The following is a 27,987-nucleotide window of genomic DNA, read 5'->3' on the forward strand; positions in this document are numbered from 1 at the left end:
CAGCGCACTCCACTAGTCATAAACCCCAACAGGCCCACCCCAAGACACATACTTGTCAAATTATCCAATGCTCAAGACAAAGAGAAAATCCTAAAAGCAGCAAGAGAAAAGAAAACCATCACATACAAGGGAAGCTCCATAAGATTAAGTGCTGATTTCTCATCTGAAACCATGGAGGCAAGAAGGCAGTGGTATGATATAATCAAAGTACTAAAGGAAAAAAATTTCCAACCAAAAATACTCTATCCAGCTAAACTAGCATTCAAACATGATGGAGAGTTCAAAATATTCGCAGATAAACAGAAACTGAAAGAGTATACCAACAAGAAACCTCCCCTTCAAGAAATTCTAAAGGGAGTTCTGCAGGAAGAAAGGAAAAAACAGGACAGGCAGAGTTGGAGGAGAGTATAAGAGCAACAAAAAAAGACAAAAATAGAAGGGAAAAAAAATACAAACAAAATATGGCAAACACAAATCCAATCAAAATATGGCTAACACAAATAATTCCTTGAAAGTAATAACACTGAATGTCAACGGATTAAACTCACCTATCAAAAGATTCAGACTGGGACATTGGATAAGGAAATATGACCCATCCGTATGCTGTCTACAAGAGACACATCTTAGACCCAGAGACGCATGGAGATTGAAAGTGAATGGCTGGAAAACAATCATACAAGCAAACAATAACAAAAAAAAAGGCAGGAGTAGCTATATTAATATCAGACAAAATAGACTTTAAAGGTGAAACAATTGTGAGAGACAAAGAAGGATATTACATTTTAGTGAAAGGGAAAATCTGTCAAGAAGATCAAACAATCATAAATATTTATGCTCCTAACAAGGGTGCCTCTAAATATGTGAGGCAAACGCTGGAAAAACTAAGTGAAACAATAGATGCATCTACAATTATAGTGGGGGATTTTAATACACCACTATCTACCTTGGACAGAACATCTCAAAAGAGAATCACTAAAGAAACAAAACACTTGAACAGTATATTAGAGGAGCTGGATCTAATAGACATATATAGATCATTACACCCAAACACAGCAGGATATACATTTTTCTCAAGCGCACATGGATCATTCTCCAAGATAGACCATATGCTAGGCCACAAAGAAAAGCTTAATGAATTCAGAAAGATTGAAATCATACAAAACAATATCTCTGACCACAGTGGAGTCAAGCTGGAAATTTGCAAGGGACAGAGGCCCAGGTTTCACACCACGATTTGGAAACTAAACAGCACAATCTTAGAAAAACAGTGGGTCAAAGAGGAAATATCAAAAGAAATCAATGACTACCTTGAAACAAATGATAATGATAACATAACATACCAAAATTTATGGGATGCGGCGAAAGCAGTACTGAGAGGGAAATTTATAGCCATAAATTCATATATCAAAAAAGAAGAAAGAGCAAAAATTGAAGAACTAACTGCACATTTGAAGGAATTAGAAAAACAACAACAAAGTAACCCAACAGGAAGAAGAAGGAAGGAAATAACAAAGATAAGAGCAGAACTAAATGAAATAGAAAATAAGAAAGCACTTGAAAAGATAAACAAGACCAAGAGCTGGTTTTTTGAGAAGATCAACAAAATTGACAAACCTTTTAGCGAGACTAACAAAGAAAAAAAGAGAGACAATGTAAATACACAAAATAAGAAATGAGAAAGGCGATATCACCACTGACCCCACAGAAATAAAGACTATCATAAGAGGATACTTTGAAAAACTGTATTCCAACAAAAATGACAATTTAGAGGAAATGGACAAATTCCTAGAAACAAATAAGCAACCCATATTGACGAAAGAAGAAATTGATGATCTTAACAAACCAATCACAAGCAGAGAGATAGAATCAGTCATTAAAAATCTCCCAACTAAGAAGAGCCCAGCGCCAGATGGCTTCACAGGTGAATTCTACAAAACATTCCAGAAAGAACTAACACCAATCCTGCTGAAACTATTCCAAAAAATCGAAACAGAAGATCATTGCCGAACTCCTTCTATGATGCCAACATTACCCTAGTACCAAAGCCTAACAAAGATACCACAAGAAAGGAAAATTACAGACCAATTTCTCTAATGAACCTAGACGCAAAAATACTTAACAAAATACTTGCTAATCGTATCCAACAACACATCAAACGAATTATACACCATGACCAAGCGGGATTTATTCCAGGTATGCAAGGATGGTTCAACATAAGAAAATCAATCAACGTAATACACCATATAAACAGATTGAAGGAAAAAACCACATGATTATATCTATAGATGCAGAAAAAGCATTTGACAAAATACAGCACCCTTTCTTGATAAAAACACTCCAAAAGATTGGAATACAAGAAAATTTTTTGAACATGATAAAGAGTATATACGAAAAACCTAAAGCCAACATTGTTTACAATGGAGAAATCCTAAAATCCTTCCCTCTAAACTCAGGAACAAGACAAGGATGCCCATTGTCTCCGCTCCTATTTAACATTGTCTTAGAAGTACTTGCTCGAGCACTGAGGCAAGAACCAGATATAAAAGGCATTCAGATCGGAAAGGAAGAAGTCAAAATTTCACTATTTGCAGATGACATGATCCTATACATAGAAAACCCTGAGAGATCTATAACAAAGCTTCTAGAACTCATAAATGAGTTTAGGAAAGTCGCAGATTATAAGATCAATGCACAAAAATCGGTAGCATTTCTGTACACCAATAATGAGCAAGATCAGGAGGAAATCAAGAAACAAATACCATTCACAATAGTAAATAAAAAAATCAAATACTTAGGAATAAATTTAACTAAAGAGGTAAAAAACTTATACACTGAGAACTATACAAGACTGTTCAAGGAAATCAAAGAAGACCTAAATAAATGGAAGAATATTCCTTGTTCATGGATAGGAAGACTGAATATTATTAAGATGTCTATCCTACCAAAACTGATCTACACATTCAATGCAATCCCAATAAAAATCAACACAGCCTTCTTTAAGGAACTAGAAAAACTAACAAGAAATTTATTTGGAAAGGAAAGAGACCCCAAATAGCCAAAGACATACTGAAAAAGAAAAACGAAATTGGAGGAATCACACTACCTGACTTCAAAACATACTACAAAGCTACAGTAGTGAAAACAGCATGGTATTGGTATAAGGAGAGACACACAGACCAATGGAATCGAATTGAAAGCTCAGATATAGAACCTCACATATATAGCCATATAGTATTCGATAAAGCCATCAAACCCTCTCAACTGGGAGAGAGTGGCCTATTCAACAAATGGTGCCTGGAGAACTGGGCAGTCATATGTAGAAGAATGAAAGAGGATTACCATCTCACACCTTATACAAAGATCAACTCAAGATGGATCAAAGACCTAAATATAAGAGCCAAGACCATAAAAACCTTGGAAAGCAGTGTAGGGAAACATCTACAGGACCTTGTAATAGGAAATGGATTCATGAATATCACACCAAAAGCACGAGCAGCAAAAGAACTAATAGATAAATGGGACTTCCTCAAAATTAAATCCTTCTGCACCTCAAAGAAGTTTGTCAAGAAAGTAAAAAGGGAGCCAACACAATGGGAGAAAATATTTGGCAACCATATATCTGATAAGAAACTTATAACTTGCATATATAAAGAACTCCTATATCTTGAAAATAAAAAGATAAACAACCCATTTAAAAAATGGGAAAAAGATCCAGCATCCATGTGGAATCTGAGCCTCCTCTTGACATAGAGGTGCAGTGGACACAACCAATCCAATGTCCACATAGAAGAGGTGGCATTGGATTGGGAAAAGTGGACATGGTGGACGATGGGTATGGGGAAAGGCAGGAAGAGATGAGAGGTGGAGGCGTCTTTGGGACATGGAGCTGCCCTGGATGGTGCTTCAGAGGTAATCACTGGACATTGTAAATCCTCACAGGGCCCACTGGATGGAATGGAGGAGAGTATGGGCCATGATGTGAACCATTGTCTATGAGGTGCAGAGGTGCCCAAAGATGTACTTACCAAATCCAATGGATGTGTCATGATGATGGGAACGAGTGTTGTTGGGGGGGGAGAGGGGGGGTGGGGGGGTGGGGTTGAATGGGACCTCACATATATATTTTTAATGTAATATTATTACAAAGTCAATTAAAAAAAAAAAAGAAAAAAAAAATGGGAAAAAGATTTAAACAGACAGTTTTCCAAAGAAGAAATACAAATGGCTAAAAAGCACATGAAAAAATGCTCCAAATCTCTAGCTATCAGGGAAATGCAAATCAAAACTACAATGAGATACCATCTTACTCCCATAAGATTGGCAGCTATGAAACAAACAGAAGAATACAAATGCTGGAGAGGATGTGAAGAAAGGGGAACACTCATCCACTGCTGGTGGGAATGCAGAAGGATCCAACCATTCTGGAGGACAGTTTGGCGGTTTCTCAAAAAACTAACCATAGATTTGCCATATGACCCAGAAATACCACTGCTGGGTATATACCCAGCAGAACTGAAAACAAGGACACAAACCGATATATGTACACCAATGTTCATAGCAGCATTGTTCACTTTTGCCAAAAGCTGGAATCAACCCAAATGCCCATCAACAGATGAGTGGATCAATAAAATGTGGTATATACACACAATGGAATACTACTTGGCTGTTAGAACAAATACACTACAAACACACGTGATAACATGGATAAATCTTGAGAACCTTATGTTGAGTGAAGCAACCCAGGCATTGAAGGACAAATACTACATGAACTCAATGATATGAAATAAGAAAACTGCCTCAGAGAGCTAGAGACTGAACGATAGGCTTACAGGAAATCGGGGGGTGGAGGAAGGATGTGAGCCGACTTCTGCAGGGGTGGAATTTATGATGAGCTGGCGGTAAGTATAACACAAAGAAGAGATAAAATGGGGGTAAGGGGTTGCCTTTGGGTAGGGCTTTGCGGGTTTGAGGGGGGCTGGGGATGGGCGGATGGGTAATATTGCACAAAAGTGGGGGGAGGGAGGGGTAGCATACGAACATAGGAGAGTTTCAGGTGTTGGTCGAGAGTAAAATGCTGAGAAAATCGTATCAAAATTGAGGTGAGGCAGGCTGAAGTCTGGCTGGCAAGCATAGCCGCGCCCAGTGGGGGATATGCGCAGCCCACCGCTCGGGTGTAGGGCGGCTGGAACGGGTGAACTGCCCTCAGCCATGGAACGGGCGCACTGCCCTCGGCCCGCCCAGGCAACCGACACCGGCTTGATGATAGCCAGCAGGAGCTGCCTACGCTCACATCCCCCCTCCGGCACTGTCAAGCCGCAGCACAAGCCGCACCATAAAAGGCAAGGAACTAGTCCCTACCAATCACTCCCAGCCCCGTTCCCCTTTCCCGCCGGTGCCGCCCCTTCACCAACCTAGAATCTGCCTCTTCCCCCCACCAACTGCTCGCCACCGCCAATCCAATCCCCCTTTGGCCACAGCCAATCAGTCCCCTGCTCACTCCCCCATAACCCTGTATAAACACATGTACTTCCCTTAATAAATTAGACCTGCGTGCTCACCTCGTCTCCGTGGTGGTTTCTCTGCCGCGCGCCCTCCACGCCTGCGAGCCCCCGCAGGAGCCTAGGCCTCTCCTGCCCCGTCGTCCACCGGACAGGACGTACCGACCGCACAAAATATAATTAAGAGGGTAGCCTGTTTAGGATGCTCAGAGGGGAAGGTCGGATGCGAGACGGGCTCCTGGGGAATGTCTGAATGCTCATTTTGCCAGAGTGGGTGGTACCATTGGGTAGAGACCCAAGTAGTGAGAGTGGGGGTGGACCCACATCCTGGGGAGGACTAATGCCATCAGATAGAGGGAACTGTATCTCTCGAGAGAAAGGGTGGCTCCCAGGGCATTGGGGTAGTTGAGCAAGTTAGGCCCTGAACACTGTTGCAAGTATCTCTGGACGGGGCTCCCCTGGAAATGGAGGTTGGCTGTCACTGTGGGCACCAAGGGGATGGGAAAATGGATGTTAAATGTGTGGAACCAAAGCAAATGTGGGGTAAGGGAGGAGTTTCACGAGAGTACACAAGGATGGATATAAAACATGTAATATTACACCATAAACATATAGGGGATGACAGACTAATAAAGTAAACCACAATGTAAAACATAGGATAACTAAAAATTTAGAAAACTGTATATCCTAAAGTATGGAACACAATGTAAGCACGGATGTCACCTTGTTTGAAAGCTATTGTCTCAGAGTCTGTACATCACTTTAAGTAAATATGATATGAATAAGTTACAAGAATATCACTGTGGAAGGGAAAAGGTTTAATGGTAGATGTGGGGGAGTACTGTATATTGTATATATGAATTACTGTGGACTAGGGCTCTTGTGAAGAGAAGTTCAATAATTAGGGAAAAAAAAAAAGAAAAAGATAGGATGTAGAATTTTTCCAAGTCAACACGTATTCAATATCTAACCTTTAAACCCATCGCTATATGCCATTTTACTAGTAAGGGATCCTGACATTATATGGGGCTTCAATTTTCAGGAAGTTTTGGATCACAGAGTGGTTCAACAATGGCAGCAGAGGAATACTGGTATAGGATACTATTGACAGGTGATATATGGCTGACAGGGAGCTGTACAGGGCATATGTCCAGGGTGCATGGTAATGTTTAGATATACTCATAGTGGCAACAATTAAAAACTACAGTTGGGGGGGTACTGAGTTCCTGGCCGGAGGTGTTCTGTCGTGGTCCCTAGGGGAACAGCGGCAATCCCCCAGGTGCAACGGTAAGGACCAGGAAGGAATGAGGGTCCAACAGGGAGAGCATGACACTAATGACTATGCTTGAGAGCCTATATGCCTGAAACAAGAACAAGGCCTAGAGCAGCACTGTGCCTGGGAATTTCCTCCTGACAGCCTTCATGTTAGTCAAATGTGGCCAGTCTCGAAGCCAAACTCAGCATGTAGATGCAGTGCATTCCCCCCAGCGTGGGACATGACACCCAGGGATGAGCCTCCCTGGCACTGAGGGATCACTACCAAATACCAGCTGAAGATGGAACTAGAAAATGACCTTGAATTAAAGATTCAATGCGGATCAGCAGAATATCCCTGTCTACATATAATAACATGACCTTAAAATGCTGTTTGACCTAATGTAAGGGGGAAATGGAAAGCAGAAATGAGTTTATATGGCTATGAGTCTCTAAAAAAGAGTCTGGAGGCTGTCAGAAGGATTGCCCCTGTGCACAGCTGAGCAGAGTCTGGGAGACAGATGGAGTGGATGCAATCCCCAGGTGTTGGCTCCTTTGAGGGCTAAAGAGACCCACGGGTTCTATGGTCATGGCAGACAGGGTTCACTGCCATGTCAGATGGCCCTTCTTTGGAGCTGTTGTTTCTGCGTGATGGAACTGGACTCAGATGGGATCTCTTCATAAGACTTTCATCCTACTTTACTGGAATTGTAGTTGGTGTTGGGGTTTAAGATATATCTAGGGGATTTGAATCTCTGGACTGACAATAGGATAGCCAGGCCCTGAGCGTCAACAGACTCCAGCTCCTACAATCTGATTTATTAGACTCACCTCACTCAGCTAAGATGGAGTTGAAGAAGGACAACCACCACACCATGGAGTCTAGAGTGCTTACAACTGAAAGCAGGAGGATTGCATCCAGTATCTATGTGGAATCTGAGCCTCCTCCTGACATAGAGGTGCAACAGACACAACCAATCCAAGGCCCACAGAGAAAAGGTGGCATTGGAATGGGAAAAGTGGACATGGTGGCTGATGGATATGGGGAGTGGCAGGAAGAGATGAGATGTGGAGGCGCCTTTGGGACTTGGAGTTGCCCTAGCTGGTGCTTCAGGGGCAATCACTGGACATTGTAAATCCTCCCAGGGACCACTGGATGGAATGTGGGAGAGTATGGGCCATGATGTGGACCATTGACCATGAGGTGCAGAGATGCCCAGAGATGTACTTACCAAATGCAATGGATGTGTCATGATGAAGGGAGTGAGTGTTGTTGGGGGGGGGGGGGAGTGGTGGGGTGGGGATGGTGGGGTTGAATGGGACCTCATATAATTTTTTTTAATGTAATATTTTTACAAAATCAATTAAAAATTAAAAAAAAATAATAGGGGGGTATGGAAAAAATATACCAAATGTACACTATAGACGATAATGGTAATAGTCTGATGATGTTCTCTCATATTCCGTAACAAATGCTCCACAAAAATGTAATGTGTTGGTGGAGGGATATTGTATGGGATCTCTGCACATTGTACAGAATTGTTTTGTAAATTAATGACTTCTTTCATATATGCATATGTATATATATACAGAGAGAGAGAATTAGGTAAGAAAACCGAGAGTCTTTGCTCACTTTCTCCCGTTGCCTAGCTCAGTGAGGTGGAAACTGCTCTAGACTGCTGGAGCCAATAACACAGAGTTCCTCTCCCCACAGCTCCCTATCAGGAGCAGGGTCAGCATTTCTCATATTGCCCCCAGCTACCTGCTGTCGCTGAGGCTAAATTCCAGGTGCTGTCCTAAAGATGGGAGCTCTCTGCTTCCACTCAGGCCCCACTCATGGAATAGAGACTCTGCCTTAAATGCAGCCTGCTGAGAATACTGGGGTTCACAACCACCCTTGCCTCACCTCATCAGTCAGTGGTTCCATTCTAGGAGAGGCAAGCTGAAAGGACCTAAGGTTGATTCTGCACATACACAGGGGCTCAGCTTCTAAAGTGAGGAGCCATTATCTCCACCCCCATTTAAGATTTGGCTTGAAGAGAGAAGTAGGCCATAAAACAGACAGCTCTGGGAACTGGATTTGGCTCAATGGATAGAGCATCCGCCTACCACATAGGAGGTCCAGGGTTCAAACCCAGGGCCTCCTGACCTGTGTGATGAGCTGGCCCATGTGCAGTGCTGATGTGCACAAGGAGTGCCGTGCCACACAGGGGTGTCCCCTGCATAGGGGAGCCCCACATGCAAGGAGTGTGACCCATAAGGAGAGGCACCCAGCATGAAAAACTTTGCCGCCTGCCCAGGGTGGTGCCGCACACATGGAGAACTGACGCAGCAAGATGATGCAACAAAAAGAGACAGATTCCTGGTGCCGCTGACAATATAAACAGAAACAAAAGAGCACAGTGTTCTGAGGGGGGAAGGGTGGGGAAGGGGAGAGAAATAAATAAAAAATAAATCTTAAAAAAAAAAAAAACAAAAACAGACAACTCCTCAACTCTTCCCAAAAGAACTGACCACCTTTGCAACAGGAGGTAGAGAATATAACAATGATACAAATCAAGGAGCCTGGACTAATGAATGACTTATACCCCTGGAATTGATAAAAAACAATATATCAACCAGCTTGCAAGTACTGGAATTTAACAGCTGTTGTCAGTAAAGGGGACAAAGATAACCCTACCTATACCATTGTCATCCAAGAGTTACTGAGGGTATACCCAAAGATGCAGCTCCCTCAGGAGCAACATCCCAGCCTTAACACTGTAGGGGAAAATAGACTTCACTAAACTTATCCAACCATTCACTAAACAAATAATCAAGAAAATAATAACAAATCTGGGGGATGAGGCCAAGTACCCAGAGTAGCTACGATTTTTTATCTAAAATGTCCAGTTTCCAACTTAAAATTATGACACATGGACAAAAAAGCAGAAGGTATGACCCATCTATTGGAAATAAAGCAGATAATAGAAACTGCCTGTGAGAGTGACGACATGTCAGATTTAATAAATAAACATGTTGAATGAACTAAAGAAGGAAATCCTGAATAAATATATACAGGAAGGTGATGGCAATGTTACAGGAACTAGGAAATATAAATAAAGAAACAGAAACTATTAAAGAGAATCAAGAATGTCATATGATGGGAGAGAGTGTTACTGGGGGGGGGGAGTGGTGGCGTGGGGGTGGTGGGGTTGAATGGGACCTCATTTTTTGAATGTAATATTTTTACAAAATGAATTTAAAAATTTAAAAAAATTAAATAAAAAAACAGATTTGGCAGATGAAATAAAAGAATTCAAAAATGAAAAATAAATAAATAAATAAATAAAGAGAATCAAGAGACCAGGGCCCTGAGCGCGGCCGGTCTCTCCAGCCTCGTGCGGAAGGGAGGCGCGGGCACGCGGCGCGGGTACGCGGCGTGCACGCGGCCATGGGCGCCCAGCCGGGCGCGCGCTCCGCTTCTTTCCGCTGGGGACCGCCCCCCGCGGGGATCCACGGACTCCCATCAGGCAGAGTGAACAGGGATCTGTGTTAGTACATCAACAACCTATGTAAGAAAACTGGGCTGTAATAACTCGTCATGGCTTATGGCTTGCCTAGAAAGAACACAGTGGAAACCATTTTGCGGGGTAGTTGTTATAACGTACAGGGACCTTGGGATCTTGCACTTCTTACAAAGACCTGGGACAGAAACCCAGATGACAACAAGTTGCCTTTCTTGAAAGAAATATCATATGGTTGGCCCATACAGCTTAAACTCCTTAAAACCTAGAAGGATAATTGGCTCCCCTCAGTGGAATCCATCAGTCTCGAAAGGAAGTATGAAATGAAGCACCTAAATATCTTGAAAGTCATAAAAATGCTTCTGAGGAGATTCAGCGTTCCCTACGTGACAAGCCAGTTGGCTTGAGAAGACCACGTCCACCTAAGTGACAATCATCTCTTAGATGAACCCGTACTTTGTTTTTTGAATGCATCCGAAGGAGATGGAGGGCTCCAAACCTTTCACTGGGTAACTTTCAGGGCTGGTGGATGGTCCAGCGCCATTGAGCATGGGTTAGTGGACAGCTCTGACAGATCGTCTGGGTTCCTATCACATGTTCTCCTTTGTAGCACAAGCTACAGCTCTGTAAGTAGATGAAACGCAGCTGGAGCTGATTTATTGGTTGTATTCATTTTGATTTTTGTAAAATTGCTATAAGGGAAGAAGAAACTCCTTGACAGGGGTAATATTTTGAAGAGACATTTTGAATTTCCATCTTGGTGCGATCCCAAAGAGGGAAAAAAGAAGGTGAGAGACAAATTCTTTAAAAATGATAAGCTGTGAAAAATTTAACTTAGTAAGAAAAACTGTAGTTTTTAGTAACCTTCCAGTTTCCAGTTTTCAATGAAACATCATTTATTATTTTCATGTGGTACTTTAAAGTAGCAAGTAGAAATTTTTTTTGTTCCCCTAAAAAATTATCTGTCTTTTCCTTCTGCCATATTTCATATTTTCTCTCTGGGATGATCTTGGAGCATGTGGAATACACACACATATATGAATGTAACATGAAAATACAAAGAAGGTCTTATTATGAAAATTCTTATTTGCCCAGAATGGCTGGGAATGGAGAAACTGGGAAAATAACTGGATTTGGATGAACCAATTTCCCTAGGATTTGAATTCAGTAAAACACGCTGGATATTAAAGCTATTTTTAAGCATAATCTAGCATTTCTTAGATGATTCAATAGGCATTTTAGGATCTTCTGTTATCTTAGTTTCTTCACAAAAGGCGCTATGGCACACTATTTAAGATTACAGACTTTAGATCTGGCTGCCTTTAAATTCCAGCTTGGCTCATAGTGGTGTGACCTTGGCTAAGTTACCTTATGTGTCTGTTCTTCAGGTTCTTTTGTGTAAAAATAGGAATAATATTGGTATCAACTGCATAGGGTTGTCATAAAGATTAAATGAAAACTGCCTGGTACACAATGAGAACTGTCCTAGTATTAGCTATTTCTGTGAACATCACCTCCCTTGTACCACTGTACTCTATGTATGGAAGATATATAATATTGGGCTGACTGTTGAGTTTTGTGGAGACCAGAAATCTTAAGTTTTCAAGAATTTGCTTTTGTTCTTGTCAGTGTATATATACACTTGACAGACAATGTGACCTCATTTTTTAGTTCAAAATATGGTCACTGCACCTATGGCATATCCTGATCGTTTCTGTTTAAAAATTATACTCTCTGATTTTCTCTTAAAAGTAGCATGGAGAATTTGTATGCAAAAAAGCCTTGCCTGCTGTCTCCATTGGATAATCCAGAAGCATGGATTACTGTTTTTGATTGCCCTCAGGATCCACAGAGAACCCCAAGAGTTTCACACCTGATTCAGAGGCTTACACCTTTAGTCCAATAATGGGAGTATGAGATATATATTCAGTTCTTCAGAGCTGTTGTGAAAATTAATGGAATGTATATGTGTGTGCAAAAAGCTTTCTAGAATAAAAGTCTTAATATTTATTGAGTAAAGGTAAAAATAAATAAAGAGAATCAAATGGAAAGTTTATGGTTGAAAAGTACGAGGGACATAGACATGGCTCAACTGATAGAGTGTCCTTCTACCATGTGGAGGGTCCAGGGTTTGATACCCAGGGCCCCATGTGATGAGCTGGCCCACATCTAGTGCTGCGCGCCAAGGAGTGCCATGCCACACAGGGGTACCCCTGCATAGGGGTGCCCCATGTGCAAGGATTCACCCCACAAGGAGAGCTGCCACATGTGAAAAAAACCACAGCTTGCCCAGGAGTGGCGCCACACACTTGGAGAGCTGATGCGGCAAGATGACGCAACAACAAAAAAGAGATGCGGTTTCCCAGTGCCAGCTGACAATGAAAGCAGACGCAGAAGAACACACAGCGAATGGACATAGACAGCAGACAAAGGGGGGGAAGGGGAGAGAAATAAAGAAAATAAACCTTAAGAAAACCAAAACATATTTATATATATACATATATAAAGTATAATAACTGATATAAAAAAACCACTAGAAAGGCACAACAGTAGTTTTCACTGGAAGAAGAAAGAATCAGCAAACATGAACAGACACCAATAGAGATTATATGATCCAAAGAACAGAGGGAAAAGAAAAGGAAAAAATAAAAAATTGAGTTCAGAGAAATGTGGGACACCAAGCGTACCAACGTATACGTCGTGGGAGTACCCAAAGGAAAGGAGAGAAAGAAAGGAGTAGAAAACCATGTATGAAGAAATAAAGGCTGAAAACTTGCCAAATTTATTGAGAAAACAATAATCTACACATCCATATGGTCAATTAACTCCAAATACAATAAATACAAAGAGATCCACAAATAGACACAGCGTAGTACAAATGCTGAAAATAAAAAGCAAGGGGAAGTTCACAATATCTGTAGCAAAATATATTTTTAAAAAATAGTATGGGTTGGGAGGAAAATACACCAAATGAAAGATAAGGAATATCGTTGGTAGTAATATTTTGACAATGCTCTTGCATAGTTTATAACAAATGTTTCACACCAATGCAAAGAGTTGGTGGAGTGATGTATAGACCCCTGTGTGATGTTGTGTAAGTTTATTTTGTAAGTTTGCAATCTTTACTATACACTTATTATGTGTGTTCATGTATGAATGATATACTTCAATAAAAAAGTGAAAAACAAGGGGGGAAATCTTGAAAGAAGCAAGAGGAAAAATGTCTCCTGACTTAACAAAGAACCCCCAGTAAGACTAATACCTATTTTCTCAGCAGAAACAATGGAGTGCTCAAAGGAAAAAAAATTGTTCTAAGTCCAGCAAAGCTATCTTTCAAAAATGCTTATGAAATAAAGACACTCTCAGATAAACAGAAAGAGAGTTTATAGCTATCACACTTGCCTTACAAGAAATATTAGGGGAGCAAATATGGCTCAAGTAACCAAGCACCTGCTTCCCACATGGGAGGTCCCTGGTTCAGTTCTAAGTGCCTTCTAGAAAACACAAAAACAAACAACAAACAAAATAAACATAAAAAGCAACTCAGGGGAGCCAATGTGGCTCAGTGCTTGAGTGCTAGCTTCCCACATACAAGGTCAAGTTCAAGCCCCAGCCCCCAGTACCTAAAAAAAATAAAAATAAAATAAATAAAATAAAACAAAGAAATATTAAGTTCTTCAGGCCAAAAGCAAATAACCCCAGACGGTAATTCAAACACACACACATGCACACAAGAACACCATAAAATAATGTAATTATAAAAGCATAAATTCATACTTTCCCCTTTTTTCTCTTAAAGAGCAATGTCATAAAATATGTGTGCAATGTGTTATTGAGCCTATAACATATAAAGGGTAATATATTTGCCAATAATACAACAGAGGAAATGGGTAGAGCAAAGCTGTATTGTGCTAAGGAATTGTTGGGTTTGTAACATTATAATGTATAATTTTTTATAACTAATACTATGAAAGTAAAAGAGAGTAAAGTTGTAGAGGAGTCACATTTCTATATCTCATTGTAATTAAGCAAATATTAATCTGCAGTTGATTCTGATAAGTTAAGATGTACAGGTATTCTTCAGAGATACAACAGGTTCAGTTCCAGACCACCACAATACAACAAATATCACAATAAAGAAAGTCACACAAGATTTTTTGTTTCCTAGTGCATATAAGTGTGCAATAGCATTATGTCTTAAAAAGCAATGTACATACCTTAATTAAAATGTGACATAGAGACATGCAGTAAGCCCATTCTTGGAAAAACGGCGCTGATAGAACTTGCGCCATGCAGAGTTGGTGCTGATAGACTTGATTGATGCAGGATTGCCACAAACCTTCCATTTGTGAAAAACACAATATCTGCAAAGTGCAATAAAGCAAGGTATGCCAATATGAGGTGAGCCTAGAGCAACCACTAACTTTTTTTTAAATGTAGGGGAAAAAAATCAAAGAAATGTAAAGGTTTCATTAGTAAATGTCCACTTATGCAAAAGAGGAATATAAAAACAAAATTAGCATTGTTAATAGATTAAACAATCCAATCCACTAGACTATATTTTAAAAAAAGAAAACAAGACCAAACTACATGATATCTACAGGAGACACATTTTAGAATCAAACTATGAATAGATTGTAAGTTTAAAAAAATGAAAAAAGTATCATGGAAACAGCAAACATTGGAAAACGGAAAAGACTGTACAAATATCAGACAAAATAAACTTTAAGGCAAAATAATGTTACTAGAGACATTTTAATAAGTATAAAGTAATCACTCCCTCAGGAAGATATAATAATTATAACCATGTATGTGTTTAATAACAGATTCAAAATACATGAAGCAAAAACTAATGGAATTATTACTAAGCAAGGGCTCGACCCATTGTCTGCAGAGACCATTGTGCACAGAGTGTGCTACTACATTGGGATTTTGACTAAAAAAAGAGCTTTAATGCCGGGTTCACCAGCATGGAGACGGGAGGCCACACTCAAAGCTCTCTCCCCAATCTGATAGTTAAGGCAGAACGTTTATGGAAATGTGAGGTGAGAGGTGAGGACAGAAGTGGCATGGTTTGACTTAGCATAATCCAATTGATCAAGTATAGAGCTTTCCATAAGTGATAGAATGGATTTTATGTCCGATTTTCATTACTGAAAGACCTCACCTTTGATTCACTTCCAATATCTCCCCGTCCTCATAATTTTGGTTCCAAGGGAGGTGACCTGTGTTCCTGATGTCTCAAAGGTCATTAAAGGACAAGAGTCAGTTTTCTGCGCATGCTCAGGTTATATGCCCTGCTGTTAAGCTCAGAAGAAAAGGTTATAGGAACAGAGGATATCTCCACAAACCAACTTTTCCTGCACATAATTTCAAATATGAAGGCAGAAATAGGTCAACAATAATAGTTGGAGAATTCAATTCCCCTTTCCATAATAGGTAGAACCACTAAAAAGAAAATCAACAGGAAATAGAAGACTTGAACAGCTCTATAAACCAATTAGATATAACAGTTATCTGTGGAATACTCCATCCATTAACAGAAGAATATGCCTTCTCCTCCAGTACATATGGAACATTCTCCAGAAGAGACCATATGCTAGGTCTACAAGAAACCTCAATAAATTAAAGTAAAAGGATAGAAATAATACAAACTATGTTCTCTGATCACAATGGAATAATATAGCAATCAGTAATTTAAAAAAATTTGGAAACTCATAAATACATGGAAATTAAATGACACACTCCTAAATAACTAATGGGTTAAAGATGAAATAAAAAGAGAAATTGGAAAATACTTTCCAATGAATCACAATAAACACAAAATTTATGGGATTTGGCAAAAGCAGTGCTTAGAAGAAAAATTATAACTGTAATTGCCTATATTTAGAAAAAACATCTGGGAAGCAGCTGTGGCTCAATTGATTGGGCTCTTATCTACCATATGGGAGGCCCTGGGTTCATGTCCTGGGGTCTCCTTGTGGAGATAAGCTTGCCGGCGCACTGCAGAGAGCTGACGGCCTGTGTGCCACGGAGAGCTGGCACAGCAAGATGACACAACAAAGGGAGACTAGCAAGCACAGAAGAACGAGAGTGAATGGACACAGAGCAGACAGCAAGCCAGCCACAGGGGGTGAGGGGGGATAAATGAAAAGAAAAAAGAAAAAGAGATTGATTGCGCCTAAATGCAAAAAAGAAGAAGTAGAAATATCTCAAATCAATAACCTGACCTTCCATCTCAAGACACTGGAAAAAAAGAGCAAGCTAAGCCTAAAACAAGCAGAAGGAAAGATATATAAGGATTACAGTAAAGATAAATGAAATAGAGAATAGAAAAATAATAGAAAAAATCAATGAAAATAAAATCTGGATCTTTGAAAACATCAACAAAATTGATGAATCTTTAATTAGAATGACCAAGAAAAAAAGAGGGACTCAACTCTCTGGAATCAGAAATGAAAGAGGGAAGATTATTATTGACTTTACAGAAATGAAAATTATTATAAAGCATATTATGAACAATTACGTGTCAATAATTTAGATAACTTAGGGGGGAGAGCCGCCCGGTGCGGACGGTCAAGGCAGGCCCTGGGGAGACGCTGGCTGAGCACCTGGTGCCCGCCTTCCAGGAGGGCGACCTCGACCACGTCAGCGTCTTCCTCGGGGCGTACCGGGTGTTCACCACCAGCAGGTCCTGGGCCGGTTGTTCCCAAGGTGAGGCCCCGCCCCTTCCTGCCTCCTGGGCTGCTCTGCCCACAACATGCTCGTGTCTCAGAAACGTCATTTCACCCCTTGGCCTCCCTTTCCACCTTGAGAAGGGGGCTGTAAGAACACGAAACTGCAAGGTTGATTGACAGGACTCCCTGGAGCAGCCAAGGAAAGCGCTCCCCAAGCCTGGCTCAGTGCACAGGGCGGCTGGAGGGCGGGGCTCTTCCTAGGCAGGATTTCCTCTTCCCAGTGAAGAAGCTCTCAGCTCCCCCCTCACTGACCCCAGCTGTCTCATTTATAAAGGAGGTTTGAGATCTCATTTGGGACCCCAAACCTTGGTGTGGCAGGAGCAGCCTGTCGGCCAACAGAGAACTCCAGGCCCACCCTATGCTGGAGAAATTTCCGCTTAGGTCTCATTCCTTCACCAAGTATCCATCAAGTGTCTCCTAGGAACAGGCACTTTCTTATGCACGTAGCTTCATGCAGTGCTCAAAGCAGATGAAAGTCCCTGCCCTTGTGGGTCCATTTGAGTTGGGGCCACAGGCAATCCTAAGAAGGGGGTACACGCAGTAAGTTAGCTCTGACACACTCACGGTCTCCCCTAGATATGGACGTGACTTTGGTGGCAGTGACAGGCAGGGCGGATGCCTTGGAATGAAAAAGTGAGTGAACTTGGAGACGTTGAGGTGCTCTCCTCACCAGAGACCCGTGTGGCCAGTGGGTGGCAGGGGGCAGGGAAGGGCTGGGCAGAGCACTGGGCCCCACACATCCTGTCACCCCTGGAGGCCTGAGTCCAGAGGGCTTCCCCCTCCAGCTGGAAAGGTACTACAGGAAGCTGTGCAGGGTCCTGGGGCCTGTCTGCTGGGAACCTGGGGGCTCATTGTTGCTTCCCCAGAGAACCCTTCCCCACCACAGCCCCAGCACAGCCCCAAGGGCCCCAAACTCCAACTCACGCAGACCCATGACAGGAGGCGGTGAGCCGCCTGCCCCAAATCTGCCGTGGACCTCAGTCCTGCTGCCTCCTGCAGGGCTGGCAGGGCAGGCTGCACCCCCGGCCTTTGGGAGGGCAGAATCGGTGGGAAGAAGAGACACACACACGACACATGGCAGATGAGGCAGCTCCTCGGGGCAGAAGTTACTGGGTGGGGTTCACAAGGGCCCGGGGCAGGAGGACACACCCTGCCTCTCATCACACACGTATTGACAAATCTCCTACTGTGTGTCAGCTCCAGGCTATGAATGGACCAGTCAAACCTTCCCTGACCTTATGAACTTTATGTTCCACTTGGGGTCTCCTGGGGGTCAGTGTGGAAGGAAAGGTCAGTATCCGACTCTGCTGCCCACCCACCTGCCCTCAGCGCCCTCTGCTCCCTGCTGGGCACCTGGATGGACCAGTACTCTAAGATTTCCTACAACCACTAGACTCTCCCTACCTCAAGCTACTGGTGGCCCACACCCAGGTGCATCTACCCAGCTCTGCCCTGGGTGCATCTACCCAGCTCTGCCCTGTGGTTCTGCTGTCACAGATGGGCCACCCGGAGCCCATGGAGGCAGACCCAGAGGGTGAGGAGGCCTGGGGGTGGGAACGTGAGCTTGTGGGGCAGGGGCTGGGACTGGACCGCATAGGCAGGAACTACCAGAGGTTGTCCTTAGGCTGGTAGCAAAGAGGAGCCCCAGACAAGACTCCTGGGAGACTGCAGTCTGGAAACACTTTTTTGGGCTGGATCTTCCCCTAGAGGTAGTGGGATCTCCTCTGTATTTGAAAGTCCCTTGTTGCCATCCATGGTGTGGCACCTTACCTCTTCTCCATCTACTTTGTCAGCTCCAGAGCTGCAAATGTCTCCACTGCGACCTCTAGCGCCAGTTCCACCAGCTGTGGCCCATACAGGGGCAGTTCTGGAGTCTGAGCCAGCGCCATCTCCTGCTATTGAACTTGTGCCAGTGCTTGCTCTGCAAATAGAAGCTGATACATTACCTGCTGTACCACCAGCTCCTGAGCTGAAGGGGGCTCTCACAACATCACAACTGCCACCCACAGAGTTAGGGCACTTGCCTGCCCTGGAGGAAGACCATCCTAATTCATCATCCAGTGCACCTGCTCAGGAGCTGGAGGCATCACAACTACCAGCACAAGTCCCAGACCGAGAGGCACCCACATCACCCTCAGAGGCACCAGCTCCAGAGCCAGGGGCCAGTGTAGCTCCACCTACCTTGTCACCTAGAAATGTATCTGCACTGCCCACTCTGGAGGTAGAGCCTGCTCCTTCAACTTCAGGAGGTCTGGCTTTAGAGCTGGAAGAAGGCTTGGTGCCACCTCCACTGCGACCTAGGGAGGTCGTGCCAATTAGCACTCTGGAGGTAAACCCGGCGCCATCCCCAGATGGAGCACCTACACCTAGGCTGGAGAAAGCCACATCGCCATCATCATCACCAGTTCCCGAGCTGGAGGCCATCCCGCCAGTGCCTCCAGTGCCACCTGCGCGGTTCACACCAGTGCCCATTTGGAGCTACCGCCTCTTATCCCCCTTCAGCAGCCCCAGCTCTCGAGTGTGAGACAAGTGTGGCACCACCACCAGAGCCACCGCCAGAGCACAAATCAGCACCAGGGGCTGCACGACCCGAGCCTTCCTGCGCCTGGCCTGAGACCTCAGAGGGTAGACTGAGTGAGGAGAAGGCTGACCTCCTGGCCCTCCCTCCTGAGCTGGTGGCAGAGCAGCTGACTCGGATGGATGCGGTGAGCACCTGGGCTCGGCAGGGTGGAGCTGGGTGGATCATCCTCCCAGGACCTGCCGCCCCAGCCGTACCATCCCCTGATCCAGATTCTTAAGATCTGGGTCCAAACCCGGCTCCACTCCCAGCAATGAAGCCTGGGCAAGTGTGTTAATCCCCAGGCCCACACTGCCCCTCTGGAGGGGAGATAGGGGACACTGGCCTTACCTGCCACATGCACTGGCTGTGAAGACCACAGAAGAGCAAAGAAATAGAAAGCCTGAGGGGCGTAGGCTTTGGGGGGTTCAAGGCAGCTCACTGAGGTGCAGCCAGCTCCACGGGTGGCCCACTCTGAGTGGGGGTCTCCACCAGCATCAACACTAATAAAATCCTGATGTGCACTGGATCCTTTGGCCAGCACCCAAAGCCTCTGGTCTCCACAGGGACTGTGCACCTGACTGTAAGGGGGACAGGAGGGGTGACGGTGCTTCCTGGGCCTCTGGAGGCATGAGGCCCCCAGGTGCTGGGGTCTGTGAGATGGACTTGAAAATGTAGCGCTCTCTTCCCTGCTAGCCCTGGGCTCTTGGTCACTTGAATGCTTCGGGGCAGAGAACTCACCCTGTCCTCAGGCTGCCAAGTTCCAGCTTGCCCACTGGACCCTGGCCTGCGTCCTGAGGGCCTGCGGGGTCTGAGCTGGGTGTGTGGGGCCTGCTGACACCCCTCTTCCCCAGGAGCTGTTCAAGAAGGTGGTGCCCTGTCACTGTCTGGGCTCCATCTGGTCCCAGCGCGACAAGAAAGGCAAGGAGCACCTGGCACCCACCATCTGTGCCAACGTCACCCAGTTCAACCGTGTGACCAACTGCGTCATCACCACCTGCCTCGGGGACCGAAGCATGAAGGCCCTGGACAGGGCCAGGGTGGTGGAGCACTGGATCGAGGTGGCCAGGGTAGGCTCAGGGGCCCTCTCTGGGGTCCCGGAACCCCTCTTTGTCTTATCAGCTCTCTCCCTGGCTGTAGCACAGCCCTGCACTGTCCTCACTTCCCACCCAGGCTGCTACCTCAGGTTGAGTGTGGGTGTCACTCTCCGGGCCCACAGCAGGCTCTCGGGGGCTTCCTGGGTGTCTGTCTAATCCAAGAGGGGAGAAGTCAGCTGAGGGGGTGGAAGCTGGAGCAGGGGGGTGCTCAACCCCACCTCACGGTTCATTCTTTCTCCCTCCCCAGGAGTGCAGAATCCTCAAGAACTTCTCCTCATTGTACGCCATCCTCTCTGCTCTTCAGAGCAACTCAATTCACCGTCTGAAGAAGACGTGGGAGGAAGTTTCCAGGTGGGCAGGCCTCACCCCAGGGGGCACCAGGGTGGACCAGGGACCCCACGGGAGCTGAGCATCGCCCTCCAGGGAGCCTGGGAGGCAGCGGCTCCCGAGCAGGGGCCTGGCAGGGTGGGGCTCTAGGTCCCCACGTGACCTGAGGTCAGCTTTCTACCTCAGCACTGGTTCCCCCCTCAGTCAGAGACAGAGATGAGCCAAATGGGAGCATGTCAAGTGTTTGCTTCTCAGCAACACACTCTCCAATTGAAATCTACACGTGTGAAAACTAGATGCTCATGAAATGGGAATGGGGATCCCCATTGTTCCCACAAGAGCTCAGTGCCCAAGTCCCATGACATCCTGCAGTGCTCAGAGCCACCCAGTTTGGGCATCGCCCATCCAGGCAGTCCAGCTCCTAGGTGGCTAAAATAACGTGGATTAGCCCTTACACATTCCCACCATCTCTCTTTCCTTCTTGCCCTCTTACAGGAACAGCTTCCGCCTCTTTCAGATGCTGTCTGAGATTTTATCAAAAGTGAACAACTATGCACAGAGCAGGGAGCTACTCATCCAGGTAAAGGGCCCTGGGGGTTCAGGGCTCAGAGGTGGGGTTGTCAGGTTTTCACTGAATGTTTCTTTGTAAGCATTGTCTTGCCTCTTCTGGACAAAGATGAAGACCGATGGGTTTGGTCCATGGGCAGGTGGGGGCTGTCGTAGGGCAGTAGCCTGTGCTTCCTGTATGTGGTAGCCACAGGGATGTTCCAGGAGGAGATGGTGAACTGGCAGGATGAGCAGCGTCTGTCCACGTGGGATATCATAACAGTGCCACGTTGTCAGTGACGTGTGTGCCAGAGGGCTGGGAGAAACATTTTGGAGAAAGGAAACCACGGCAGGTCTTCCTGACTGTAACTGGAAGTGTCCAGATAATAGAGGAAGTAAAACATCAATGCCCAGTACTCCAGGCAGCCCCCACCCTACCTGGACTGTCAGAGCTGGCCCCCGGGAGTGGATGCAGGGACTTGCTGTGGACAGAACATCCTGCATTGACTCAGGAGAGGGGACGCCTTTGGTTCGGCTTTGGACAGACTTTGGTGTCTCTACTCCAGAGGGTTGGGGCAGCCACGAGCTACTCAACTAGGCCTCCAGAGACACCCCATCCTCAAGCTCCATGGCTGGGGTGATGATCCCCCCCACACACACTCAGAGGATGGGAGAACCAGGCCCTGGTTAGTGGTGGTGGGTGGTGGGTGATGTCAGCTCAGATGAGGCCTCTGTCTGGGAGAAAGAAGGCTGTCTTCTGACACCCTGAGTGAATCGGTACAAGTCAACACAGTCCTGGGCTTCTGTGTCGTCGTGTGGAATGGAGGCATGACCATCCAGTGGTGCCACCTCACAGCAAGGTGCCGAGGTTCAAGGGAGAAAGGGAATGTGGCTGAGCCTTCCTGTGACTCCAAGGGCGAGTTTGTAGTCGTCAGAGCATCTGCGCTGCTAGCTTGCAACCCTGAGGGCTCTGGGCTCCCAAGGTAGGGGGTCAGGTCTTTGTCATCACATCACAGATGAACAAAGAGGGTCAGGAGGCCAGCCCACTTGCACAAGGTCAGGCAGGGGACATCAGGAATGCGGTAGCAGCAGATCTGGGCCTGCTCACTTGGGCCAGGTGTCCAAGTCCCCAGGGACAATGGGTGAGGGGCTGAGAGCCCCACTTACCACATCCTCCACCCTGGCAGGAGGGGATCTCCCAGTTTTCCATCCTGAAGAAGAAACCCAAGAGGGCCCAGAAGAAGCAGCAGCAGGAGAGGGTTAGGGCACCTGATGCTGGGAGGGTCAGGCCAGGTGGCCTCCAAGTGAGGATGGGGCCCCCCTCAAACACATCCCTCCTGGGCCACGGAGCCTGGAAAGCCTCCCTTCAGTGTCCCCTCCCCTGGAAACTGGAGCACCAGGAGCCATGGGGAAACTGGAGGGACTCTTTGCAGCCAGCGAGAACAAGAGCTGGGAAAAGCCAAGACAGGGTGGATGGGGTGGGGGAGGGGGTAACTTGGTGGTGGAAGGAAAGTCATTACTGGGAGGTGACTGAGGGTGTTTGGGTCCTTGGAGGCAGGGGAGCAGAACTTAGGGGGTGACAGCTCAGGGTCCTAGACTCTCCCAAGGGAAGGCTGGGTAGTCCTGAGAAATTGAGGCTCAGAAGTTTTCAATGTGGGTTCTTGGGGACACCTGAGAGCCTGCGCTCATCCCCACCCTACCCCTCCTAATGCCATAGGGTGTCATTCAGGACACTGTCCCGTACCTCGGGACATTCCTCACAAAATTTGTGATGGTGGACTGTGCCATGGAGGAGTATCTGGATGTGAGCGAGCCTGGCGGCCTGGCAGGGTGGGAAAGGGACCCTGAGGCTCGGGAGGAGAGCCCTGAGCTCTCAGAGGTGGGCACACCGCACCTTCTGTGAGCCTCACAGCGGCCCTGGGAGCTGGGTGCCATTCCCTTCTTAGAGAGGAGTAATCAGGGGCTGGTAAAAGGGTCCTTCTCTCCACTGTCCTCAGAGCTGGGACTGGAAGTTCTCTGTCTCCACTCCCAGTCCCCAGTCCTGGAGCCCAGAAGCCTGCCTGGCCCAGCCCTGGCCTGCCCCGTGCATGTTGACCCCCAGTGGTGCAGCGTGACAGGGGACCAGGGCGATGGGCATGGCAATGGCTGGGGGCCCCTTTCCGATGGACGCAAACCCTTTGCTTTCCAGGGGAGGATGGTCAATTTTTACAAAAGGAGGAAGGTGAGCAGCTGTGGCCATCACTGCAGGATCAGGGCTGGGGTGGGATGGAGGATGGAAAACAGAGACCCTCCTGAGCAAGACACCCCGGGCCACAGGCAGCTTCCTCTTCGAATGATGGGGACAGTTAGAGGAGAAAACACAGGGCTGAGCCCTCTCTCTGGAGGGTGGGGCTGTACCTGGGATGAAGGACACTTCCTGGAGGATGAGCTGTGTGAAGTCAGCCCTGGGGCAGGTAACCCTGATGGGAGTGGAGGGATGGGGGATCCACAGGAGCAAAACCAGCAGCCCCTGGCCCCCTTCCCACCCAGCAAGCCCACCCCGGCCTCAGCAGCACCTCTTCCTTCCCTCTGGCCCCAGGAATGCCAGATGGGGGCTGAGCTCCAGCAGCTCCAGGCAGGCTGCTGCTACGACTCCCTTGGGCCCAATGAGCCATTTGCAGCCTGGTTTGGGGCCATGGAGCAGCTCAGCGAGGATGACAGGTGAGGCCAGGACAGAATCAGGCCACCGTAGGTGCAGGACCACCCTGGTGCCGCCTGGGTCAGCATAGGACCTGTTACCTGAAGACAGTTGGGGCATGCAAATGCCAAGCGCTGTGCGTACACTGGGAGGGAGACCTGAGGTGTGGCTCCCGGGGCCTCGCAGCCGCCGCTCTGTCCTGCGGCTACCACCTGTCTTGTGAGCTGGAGCCCCCATCGCAGGCGGCCTGTAGGAAATCGAAGGCTAAACACTACCCAAAAGGAATCAGGCCTTGGAGCAAAGAGTTCCCCTTCCAGGGCAGCGAGTGTGGGCTGCCTCGGGGCTCAGGGAAGCTTCAGGCTAAGTGTGGGCTTCGGAGCCTGACAGTTTAGCCCCGGGATCCCAGCTCCACTCCTGACCAAGCCTGTGACTGGGGTCAGTTGCCCCATCTCTGGGCATATTTCTGTCCTGTGAAATGGGGTGATCCAGGCTCATCTCTCAGGAAGTCGGAGCCCACTGGCTACTATTGACTATTGACGGAGCAGGGTGCAGTGGTGGCAGGGCAGGGGTTTGTTGCGTCCCCGGGGAGGCCGCCAAGGTAAGACGACCCATCCATGCAGCCTCCTGGCCCCCGACACTGAGTCCAGTGGTAGCAGCACCTCCCACTCCAGTGTCCAGCTCCTGTGTGGCCTTGACCTCAGCCCTGGGGATGCAGCTGACTCGCCTCCCGTACACGTGGCCGGCGCCTCAAGCCCTGCAGGAGAAATCCACCTGGACCGTGTCGCAGAGCCCCAGAAGGCCAGGAAATGAAGGTGACTGTCCGCCTCTCCTCCCTGTTGGCCTCAACCTCACCCTCCCTCTCTGGGGCCTGCTTTGCCCTCTCTGTGTCCACAAAGAGTTGGAGGACTGCTGGCTCCTGTATTCCGTCTAGAGGAGGACATTTTAACCTATTTTGACCCATAGACCCCTTTGCCAGTGATGAAACCCCAGATCCCTGCGCAGAATGCAGCAGCAGATGGTTCCACGACACTCAAAATCAGCATGTCTTAAAATTAAATTTTAGGATTATTCGAAATGAATTAAAATTAATTCAAACTCACAGACTTCCATAAATACCCCTGTTCTAGAGTCTTCCAGAGCTTCCAGAGCAGGCCTGGGGCACCCTAAGGCTCCAGGCCTTCTGCTCATCTTGTCCCCACAGTTTGAGGAGTCCACCTCAACATCGACGCACACTGCTCCATTGTCACATCAGCATCTGGAGGAGCGTCCTCTTCCTCCTCCATCAAACCCTGGGCCACCCAGATGAGCGACCGCCCCGCGGCTCAGGCCGCTCTACAACCGGCAGGTGGGCGACTGCATCGTGCGCGTCAGCCTGGACGAGGACAACGGCAACAGGTACAGAAGCATCCTGGTGAGCCAGGTGGGCACGTCCCCTGGCCCCTCAGATTTCTGGCAGGAGACACATAAGGAACGACGTGTTCCCTCCCTGCCATCCTGGAGCAGACTTCCTCGTGGGTGGGGAAGGACAGTCAACTACCAGGGCCAGAAGAGCGTGTGTTCAAGGGCAGTCAGTGTCGGGCCAGTGGACGGAGGGGCCGAGGCTGGCCCGCAGAGAGAGGACGGCCTGGGAAGAGCTCGCTGAGGCAGCCCCGGGGAGGGCACGGGACACAGCCTGCCTGTCCCCAAGGAAGGTGTGCGCTTGGCCGGCCCAAGGAGCAGCCAGGAGCTGAGTCACATCAGGCCCGTGGGCTGCTGGATGGAGACTGACTTTCTCATGAGGGGAGACAAGAGCCACTGCAGGGTCAGAGCAGAGCAGGGACAGCTGGGGAACGTTGGCCTCAGAGTGGAGGTTGGGCCATGGTGTGGAGACACTGGCCAGGCCAGTGAGGGGCTGCTGCCGTGACCCAGAAGGGAGGGCGGGGGCTGCTCCTGGGCAGTGGCTGTGAAGGCACGAGCAGGGCCTGATCCTGGATGTGACGTGCAGATGGAGTCACCCCAGCCCCATCTGCACAGAGGCTGGCAGTGCTGCCATGTCACACACCCACCCCAGGACACCCTTCTCTTGGGACCAGGAGCTGGTGTGGTTGTACTAAGCTGTCACCTGTTCAACCCTTGGCCAGACCCCTGCTGTGCCAGGCCATAGTGTTCGAAGCAGGTGGGATGTTGCTGTCCACAGCTACACACTGGAGCCCAGGGCAGTCCTGGTGTGCAGTGGGTTGTCACCAGCCCCTCCCCCTCTCTGACATCCGTGCTTGGACTAGCTGTCGTGTGCTCTGCCTTGAGGTTTCACTGCTACCTGGAGGTGTCCTGGAGGGGCAGGGCCCAGGCTGGGGAACTCCCGAGGACAAGCTCTCTAGCATGATTAGAGGCAGGAGGTGACCGATAAGGGCCCAGATTTTACTCCCCAGTCCCCACCCTCTGCTGCATGGTCACCTTTTGTCGCCAGGACCCTGGGAGCCCACAGCACTTGTGGAGGTCGAGGACCCAGGGGACAGGGTTCAGCCTACAGGGCAGGGGTTTGGACCCACACTGAGAAACAACCTCAAAACAGAGTTGTAGGTTCTTGCAGGAGATGGGGTAAGGAATGACTGGAAAAGTCCCCCCTCAATCCATGGAAGGCTCCCTGGGGGAGCCGAAGACAGGGAGGCCCCTCTAGACCCAGCCCTGCCCTCTACTGGCTGCACAGGGTCTCTGGCAGCTGCACTCTGGGGAACTCGCTCCAGGACCCGTGCCCTGAGACCCTGCCCCTTGACCCACCCCAGGTGACCAGCCAAGATAGGCTCCAGCCGTGATCCGCAAGGCCATGGACAAACCAGCCTGCATGAGGACAAGCCAGAGGACTACAAGCTGGTGCAAATCATAGGGGATCGAAGTGAGTCCGGAGGCGAGGTGGAGAGGGGCTGGTGGAGGCGGTAGGTGTGAGCACGGTGCACCCAGTCCAAAGATCCGAGGTCCTTGGCCCCAGGGAACCTGACAGCAGGGTGGGTGGGCAACCTGTCCACACACCAAGCTCTCCCTGATGCTCTCAGTGCCCACAGCATCTTCTCCCTGCCTGCTCCCCCCCCCGTTGTGTGCGTTCCCTGGGCATGTCCCAGCCTTTGGAAAACCAAGTACAAAGCTAACGTTGAGGTACCCAGGTGAAGGGCTTTTCACCTCGGCCCGTGGGCGCGACGGCCAATCAGTGGGTTCGACTCGAAGTGTGTCCAGTGGACAGAGGGGGTGACTGTACCTCCAAAAGCATCATGACTGGTGGACGCCAGCACCTAATATGCTACAGGCCATGCCCCTAGGATGGTGAAAACTAGACAAAATCTCCTGGATCCCCTTTGCAGGCTCAGGAAGCCAAGTCAGTTCTAGAAACTGGGAAAGGGAAAGAATCCAGAAGAACAGCACAGTCCCAGAGGCAGGCGTCCTGGGCTCTGAGCCCTTAGGTCAGGTTCTCAAGCATTCAAAGGGGGGAGAAAATTAGCCAACACGTGCATAAGATTGACTCTATTCTTGTCAGTGAGCTGCTCCCCGTCTGCCGGCCATTAGCCCATGGAAATTAAAATGACTCTCCGTTCCTAGGAGGGGGTTCTAAATGCCCCAGAGCACAGCTGACCACCCCGTGCCCCACCCCCCAGTGCTGCAGATCCCGGACAGCATGAATGTTTATTGCACTGTGGACCCCTGGGACAATTGTCACTTCCTTCTCATGAAGAGGACCACGCCCAAGAATAGAGCTAGCTCAGCCCTTCTGGGGATGAAGCAGAAGGGACCCAAGCCCCGAAAGGGGAAATTCTAACCTG

The 27,987-nt window shown here is 47.7% G+C and overlaps 1 protein-coding gene across 1 annotated transcript; it reads left to right on the forward strand.

Moving 5' to 3' along the window:
* The first annotated feature begins 14,654 nt into the window (after positions 1-14,654).
* LOC139439383 (ral guanine nucleotide dissociation stimulator-like) lies at positions 14,655-27,983 on the forward strand. Its single transcript, XM_071216525.1, is given in 16 exon segments — positions 14,655-14,659; positions 16,809-16,972; positions 18,789-19,324; positions 19,401-19,700; positions 20,407-20,622; positions 20,897-21,000; positions 21,472-21,556; positions 22,710-22,781; positions 23,240-23,326; positions 23,711-23,743; positions 24,101-24,221; positions 24,404-24,563; positions 25,526-25,619; positions 26,970-27,009; positions 27,012-27,071; positions 27,823-27,983. Coding segments are annotated over 16 exon segments (2,238 nt in total).
* The last annotated feature ends 4 nt before the right edge of the window (positions 27,984-27,987 follow it).

Source organism: Dasypus novemcinctus, chromosome 8, assembly GCF_030445035.2.
Source record: "Dasypus novemcinctus isolate mDasNov1 chromosome 8, mDasNov1.1.hap2, whole genome shotgun sequence".
Classification (NCBI taxonomy): Eukaryota; Metazoa; Chordata; class Mammalia; order Cingulata; family Dasypodidae; genus Dasypus; species Dasypus novemcinctus.